Source organism: Austrofundulus limnaeus, unplaced genomic scaffold (assembly GCF_001266775.1).
Source record: "Austrofundulus limnaeus strain Quisiro unplaced genomic scaffold, Austrofundulus_limnaeus-1.0 Scaffold1946, whole genome shotgun sequence".
Lineage (NCBI taxonomy): Eukaryota > Metazoa > Chordata > Actinopteri > Cyprinodontiformes > Rivulidae > Austrofundulus > Austrofundulus limnaeus.
Window position 1 is genome coordinate 14313 of NW_013954348.1, and position 7698 is coordinate 22010.

At 38.2% G+C, this 7698-nt stretch overlaps 1 protein-coding gene across 1 annotated transcript; it reads right to left on the bottom strand.

Moving 5' to 3' along the window:
- Window positions 1-2152: 2152 nt before the first annotated feature.
- Window positions 2153-6382, bottom strand: arid6 (AT-rich interaction domain 6). Its single transcript, XM_014034034.1, has 6 exons — window positions 6158-6382; window positions 5614-5770; window positions 4617-4669; window positions 4297-4394; window positions 3671-3818; window positions 2153-3591 (listed from the first exon to the last, which is right to left on the bottom strand). The coding sequence occupies exons 1-6, from the start codon at window positions 6167-6169 to the stop codon at window positions 2299-2301; spliced, it is 1761 nt and encodes a 586-aa protein (XP_013889488.1). The 5' UTR covers window positions 6170-6382; the 3' UTR covers window positions 2153-2298.
- Window positions 6383-7698: the final 1316 nt, after the last annotated feature.

Genomic DNA, 7698 nt, shown 5'->3' on the forward strand with positions numbered 1-7698 from the left:
AGTATATATATATGATTTTTTTTCTGCTTGGCCTTTCAAGGAGTTGGAGGCTTTTGCTCTCTCTCCTGAATCTGTCCCTCCTTCCTGCTTTGCAGCTTTTTCAAGACTTTCTTCTACCTATCATCCAAAATCAAAAGGAATTATGGATTTGGTCAACTGGACTCTGAACACAATCTACACTATTTTTTTCACATTGAGATTGGAGCAAGGGGAGCACAGCTGTCCAAGTGGAATGGTGGCGGCTGGTCGGGTGGCTGGTTCTTGGGGTTGGAACCTAATTTGTTTGGCACCGCTTTCCATTGAAGACATGGAAGATTTTTATATATTTGGATTTATGATAAATAGATTCCTGCTGATCAGCTGTGGAGGAGTTCTGGCTTGTTGGAAAATGAAAGTGATCCTGACAGCATTCTGGACCTGTGAAAAGCTGTCAGGATCTTTGGATGGAATCTCCCGTGCTGGAAATGCACAGACGTTACGTCAGATGTTGGGGGATATAAGTCGCAAACTGGATGTGATTCTGATGAGAACCACAGCTCAGCAAGCGTGCCCATGAGATGTAGGATTACAACTGGGTGAAGTTTCAGATGGAAAAAGTGGCGAGAAGGTGATGAAATTTGGAAAATTCAGCATTTTTTTCTCCAATACAGAGATGCAGTTGAGACTGTAGATCAGCAAGAAATTCAAGGCTGCTTGTACCAAAACAATTAAGTTTATCTTTTGGATCCCTGCAGCTACTGACTTTGGCGCTCGGCAGTGATAAAAACTTCCCTGGTTGACACGTGAACAAAGGCTTGTTCCCCCATTCCGTCCCCCGTATCATCCGTGGGTGGACCAGTCCGAAGGCCACAGTGGTGGTGACAGAGAACTGAACTCTGATAAACTGAACTTGGGTTGATAACAACTGGTTTTGGACTCTGGAGGTCTGTGATTGGTTCCAGCACGGAGTATTAACCTGAAACATCACCGGCTCCACTACATCCCACCCCGTACCATGTGTTTGAACCCCCCCACCCCCAGCTGTCTTGCACTGAGTGAGTGGTTTTTTGAGCAAATGCTTCTGTGTTTATGTGTAAAAATAGGATCAGAGCATCTTTTTTTAACTCATCTTTCTTATTATGTGTATTCCAAGTTGCAAAAAGGTAGCGCGACCATGCTGCGAAAGACCTGGACATCCGTTCTCCCCAATGTTTTTTTATGTGTGTGTAATAAGAATGGGTGTTCTTAACTGCAAGTTCCTAGTCTGTGTATTCACTGACACTGGCAATAAAAGTGATTCTGATTCTGATTCTATAGCCATGCAGTCGACCACCAGACAGTTTCTCTTACAAAAGAAACCAAATTTCCCAAGGCCATGTTGTTCTTTCTTCAAAATAGACACAGTGGCATGTGCAATCGTTTCAATGCCCTGCTACTGATGACTTAATTGATGTGCTAAAAGATTAAGTATTTTCTTATCTAGAAAACCGATACCAAAGTAAATATTTTTAAATAAATGTACAGTATTTCATTTATTACAAACAAAAAAAAAAAACCTTTAATGAAAAATCTAAACAATTTCCAACAACTTCATAAGATGCTCAGTTCTCGTAATATTACGAGTTTATTCTGGTAAAATGACTTTACTCTCATAGTTTTATTTCTTTATTCTCATATTTTTGTGACTTTATTTTCATATGGCTCTATTCTTGTAATATTATGTTGTTATTCTTGAAATTTAAAATAAATTTCTTTCAGTCTGGCCCTGAAATGCTGTCATTAATAATAATGAAAAATAAAATTAAATATTTGTTTTTTTCAACAGAATTACTCGTTCAACAAACCAGCTTTTAAACTTTGTTAAATTTATTTGATTTCACAAAGGTAAAAAACTTAATTTATATGTACATTTATTACTTATACAACAAATAATGAAGAGCATTATTTTTCACACATTGCATTTTGATACAAAATCAAAACATGTACAAAAAATGAACTTGTTATTCATCATCATTAGTCTGTCCAAGATCATTTTTCTGTAAAAAGCATTTTTGAAAATGTTATTTCTTTGTTGCTGAAAAATATACTGAAGGGAATTTTATGAAAATATTGTCAAGAATGGCACGTCTTGAATTAATTTTAAGTTAATTAAAAAATTCTGAAATTATTGCAATTGAAACGTCTTGTCAATTTATTCCAAACAAAATAATGTATATGTGTTTTGATGATTTTTCATTATTTCAACAGACTGAAACTTGAGTGAAAAAAAGTAAAAAGAAAATAAAGCTTAAATGTGGTGTTGGGTTAGTAACCAGGTCTTTATGATGAACTCGAGATGATCTTCTTAAGTTTCATGACCTCCTCCGTAGTGAGGTGCAGCACAGAAGCCGGGCTGGAGTTCACCATGAGCACAGCCGAAGACTCCATCTCTATTCTCTGTTTACCCCCATGGACTAGGTCTTCCCCAAAGAATTTAGGAGCAGAATCAGCAAAAATTGGTTTTGGGGGAGCTAGAGTGTCTTTACCACAGAAATCCCATAAACCTGCAGACTTGAAGTTAAATGGCTTTTCCACCCTCTGCTGATGGAACGGCCAAATGTCTCGGATAGCTGCAGCTTTCAGAACGCCACCTGCAGGAGAGGTTTTGCAACTGGTGAATGGACTCTGATTAATGCAGTGCTGCTGGATGGTTGTCTGAATGTTTGGTGTTAAGCTCAGGTCTTTCCTCAGCCTCAGATCCTCCGATGAGCTCTGGTTCTTGGGATTCACGCGACATGTCAGGTCGGTGGGGGAGTCATTCACGTCAGACCAGCTTCTTTTTCTAGAGGACACCTCATGGTCTGGAGAAAAAGGTTCTTTAGTTGGAGCCCTGCACATGTTGAGCCAGTTTTGGACCACGGACAGCGGAACCTCAATTTCCATATTACTCTCCTGCTTTTCTTTGGGGAATATTTGACTGACACCCTCTGAAACTTGACTGGCCTCTCTGGTTTTCGGAAAGTCTGTTTTTGGAGAGCTGGCGGGTTTCACCACTTCAATGACATCCATGTCATCCTCGACTGTCAGATCACAACTATTCACGGGGCTATTTGAGGGTGTGGAGATGATGACATCAGCAGCATTCGCCTCCATTTCTTTTGTAGGTTCAGAGACAGGAGAGACCTGTTCTCTGGACTCATCGTCCTGCGACTCACACCTTTCACCTCTCACCACACCTGCACGGTGATGGCTGTAGAGCGTGGAAGGTTTATTTAAAAACTTTGGATTTTTGCTGCCCGAAGCAGGGGAGAACGACGAGGCTGGGCTCAGGCTTGACTCCCAGTTTGAATCTTTCACACTCAGATTCAGAGGCTGTCCAGCTGAGGTCTTGTACTGCTCTGCCAGGTAGCGCAGCTGCTCCAGTGGTTCCTTGACCATTTCGGTAGAGTCCGGCTGAGACGGATGGAAGGGGAATCTGGGCTGGACAACAGTGGGGGTATGTGGTGTCAACACAGAAGGCGAGATGGGGACAAAAGGCGGCAGAATGGGGTGGCTTGGGTGGTAGAAGTTGGGGTAGTGGAGAGGCAGAGAGTAGATACTCCCATGTGGGTTTGACTGGAAACTGTGCAATCCCTGTGGGGAGAAAATGGTCTATCAGCAGCAGAAACAACACATTTGTTGTTTACTACTAAAGACAATTTACATTACTAACCTGGTGCAGCTGCAGGGACAACAACCTGCGTTTGGATAGTCTCTGGCCTCCATCATCATCTTTGGTGTAGCGGTAAGGTTTCGGCTGATGGTCAGGTGTGTCGCTCATTAATATGCCTTTCAGGTGACACTCATAAGGTAGTAGCAGCCTAAACAACAACATAAAGCACATGTAAGTTAGACAAGTGATATAACTGAGTTAGGGCCTTATTTGTATTAGCTGTGGTGGCCATTTCGAACACAGAACTTAAAAATGTGGACTCGCTGTGCTGGAGGTTACAGCAGGTTACCAAACCAAATCTTTAAAAGTGTATGAATTACATTTATTTGCCAAGTTAGCTTTGATGATGAATCAGAGAATGTCGGGGGTTGCTTTCAGCTACTAACACACCAAGTTTTAGCCCACTGTGTCTAAAAATAAATTTAAGCCGTTTTTGTGCTTGCTAAAGTTGATTAACTGTGGCGAACATATTGAATTGGATTGACCCCCACCACCCACACCTGTACTGGCAAAAACTTTATTGTGCTTTCAGCATTGCTTGATAAAAACAGGAGTCAGGCACAAGACATACAATAATAATAAAATCCAAATGAATTATCTAAATGCAAACAGATGATTGATCTTACTTTTCATAATGTCTGCGGGTGCACGTGGCTGCACTGGTGCTCCGAGGGTTTCCTCCAAGTGTGTTGTAAACTCGTTTCCACAGCTGATGAGATGTCACCTGGGGTGAGCAAAACACTTCTTTATTGTTTGTTTTTAACGCAACGTGCAGTAAATAAACTTCAGCACTTCACAAGTGTCTTAACAGCTTTAAAAATTGACTTTAAGTATTCATTTTAATAACAGTTGGAAAAACAGTTTTATATTAAAAAAGATTACATATTCATAAATATTAGAAAACAGATAAGTTATCACTAGTTAGCAGGAAATAAAAATGATTTACCTTGTGGTAGCCCCCCATTTCATTGACCGTCTTGAACATCACAAATAGATCAACTGGAAAACAGTAGAAAAAAACATTTGATTAATGACTTTACAAAAACAAAACAAAAACAAACAAACAAATACAGTATATATATTCTCTTGGTTTGTCATCACCAAAAAATAAAAAACTATAAGTTTATTATGTTAACAATAATTTAAATATCTAAAACAAATAACTAGCTAATCTAAGAAGTTACATTAAAAAGGCTTTGAAAAAATTGCCAAAATTGAAACTTCATTTCCAAATGCTTATGATCATTTAAACTAACTAAGCTGCAAACACTGCCAGCATAATAAAAGATTTAAGTTACCTCAAATATAAAAAACTGAAGTAATACCTTTCTATGATTAAGATGTGCCTAAACTTTTATTTGTTTTAATAAAAGTAGTTTTGAGATATTTACCTTTAAATTTGGAGGTTTTTTTAAGTTTGGATGACTTAAAAAACTTGTTATATCAACTTGTCTGATCTGATGACCTAAACACTGATAAAACAGGACAGCATGCCTTTGTTTTTGACGATAAATCAAGCTGTGCTTTAAGAAATCAATAAATATAAAATAATTTTGATTTCGATATTTTTAAAAAATTTGAAAAATTGTTGCTTTTTGATTCCATATAAACCAAAACTTAAACAGGACTTTAAGTCATCTCAACAGGAATGTAAGAGATTATGAGAATTGGAAAAAAAATCTATGCATTTTGTGAAACAAGACATATTTATGTTATAGATAATTTACTTAAAAAATCTGAAATGGCTAAATAAATGTACATACTCCTAAGTAGATTGAATAACTTCAGCTGCTTCACCTCAGTTTTAACTCTTGCATACTTTAACTGTTTGATTTTATGAACATGAACACTTTCCAGAAAGGATTCAAGTGAAACTTTAAAGCATTATGTAGACTTTTATTGTGGCAAATCTAATACATTCAAAATAAAATATTCATAATTACTTTGTTTGAAGCCCAGGTTGGGGATTCTTTCTATCGGTGTGTCTCTTTTCTTCATAAAGACGTAAAGATTTTTGAGGAATTGTTCCTCAGAGTTCTCCACCATCGGCTCTCTGATGATCTTCTCCTGGATGTCACTGTGGGCCGCTGTCATTTGAACCTAAAACACAGGAGGAAATGAGGGGGAAAAAAGGTATTTTAAAATTTCAGTTTGATTTTAGGTCAGCGGCATTCGAGTTAAAAATGTTATTTGCATCTCAAACAAACACATCGCCACGCCACCATCCTGCTGGTTTCTGACCTCACGTCAGAAAAGAATTGATGACAAAATCCGATTTTATTTCGGAAACCTTAATCTCTCAGATAACATGTCAAATAGCATCAGCATGACACTCATAAAATCACAACAGCTTCATTTTAAATCCCTTTGAGATTTATTATTATAATTTTATGTTAGTGTTTGTAATGAATGAATTACTAGAAAAAAAAGAGACAGCTTTCAAAGATAAATACATTTTTAGAGGACGCTTTCTGAATTCTTCCTCACCTGAGTTTCCATTGTGCCGGTAAGGATAGATACGACTATCTCATTGCCTTAAGAGAAAACAAGGTTGCAAGTCCTCCCAGTGAGCTAAACGAACAATGAAATCACTGTCGCTGCCGTGCCGCGTCCGTCACACTCGTGTGTCTCAAGTCTCTGTGAGAATGCGACAGTGACAGAGGAGGTGTTCACCCAAATAGCTTCCTGCTGAGTTTATATCGTCAAACCAGTTCGACTTGCTGTTTGCTGCAAAACCATGTGCAGGTTTACACCTCACAAATTTGCATATTAATAAAAAAGCCATTTAAAATATTTGACCTCCATATTTTCATTATGACAATTACTTTGTCCTTAAAAGACTAGTAACTGCTCCTCAAACAACGCAGTGATACACCTTCTTATGTAATGCAACAGGCTGTTGGTGTCATAAGATGACCGGGGCTCGTTGTACGAAGTTAGGATAAAGGATTAAGCTGAGATTTTAGTGTAATCCTGGATTAAGTAATCTTTGATTTGGTTGCACATAAGCAGTGACATGAGCAGTAGAAAATCACTTCACTGCAGAAACTGTTGATCTAAACGTCTTACCTGGAAATATTTCCTTATTTCAAGAAGTCTTATCAAGTGCAGTTGTCTTACTGCACTGGTAGACATTAATTTGAGAAGATTCAGACCATAATTTAGTCATTTTAAACTTATTTTTAGATGGCTATTTTTTGCGCTGTCTGATCAGAAATCAGTGTTTCATACAATTATTCAATGTATTATTTTTACTTTGAATTAAAATATGATACAGTAAATATATTAAGGTCAGACTGTCTGAAAAAACAAACAACACCAAAAAACCAACCACAAATTCAAAATTATTTTTGTTATGCCAAGTTGCCCCTCCCCTCCACCCCAGTGCCTGCTTTGTTGCAGCCCCCCACGCACACCGACCCACTCCCATCCCACCCCCTTACCACATTCTGCTCTGTGTAGATCTTCCCATCCCCACAACACACATGAAGTCATTAAATTTCAGTTTACTGTCCCACCTCCCCCCACCCGCTGGCCCATAAACACACACATACATGTTTGTTTGTATATACTCATGGGGACAAGGCATTGACTTCTATTCATTTATCAGTCATTTCTATAACCTAACCAGGGGTCTGCAACCTTTACGATCAAAGGAGCCATTTGTGCTCCTTGTCTCACTAATAAAATGTGTCCAGAGCTGCAAAAAAAGCTACAACTGTGATTATCAACTGGTGGTACACAGGCCTTTTCAAGGCCCTTTTGGGAACCTTTGTGGTCAGTGGAGGTAACATTATAAAATTAAAGGAATATTGTTACTATTTTTATATTATTATTTATTATTATACACATCAGGATAAAAAAAATACCATATTCACGTAAACAAAAAAAACTGTACCATATTTTTCGGACTATAAGCCGCGACTTTTTTCCTGAACTTTGAACCATGCGGCTTATAGACCGGTGCGGCTTATACGTAGATTTTTTTCTTCAGCCACCGGGGGCTCTTATGCTGCATTTGCTTCAAC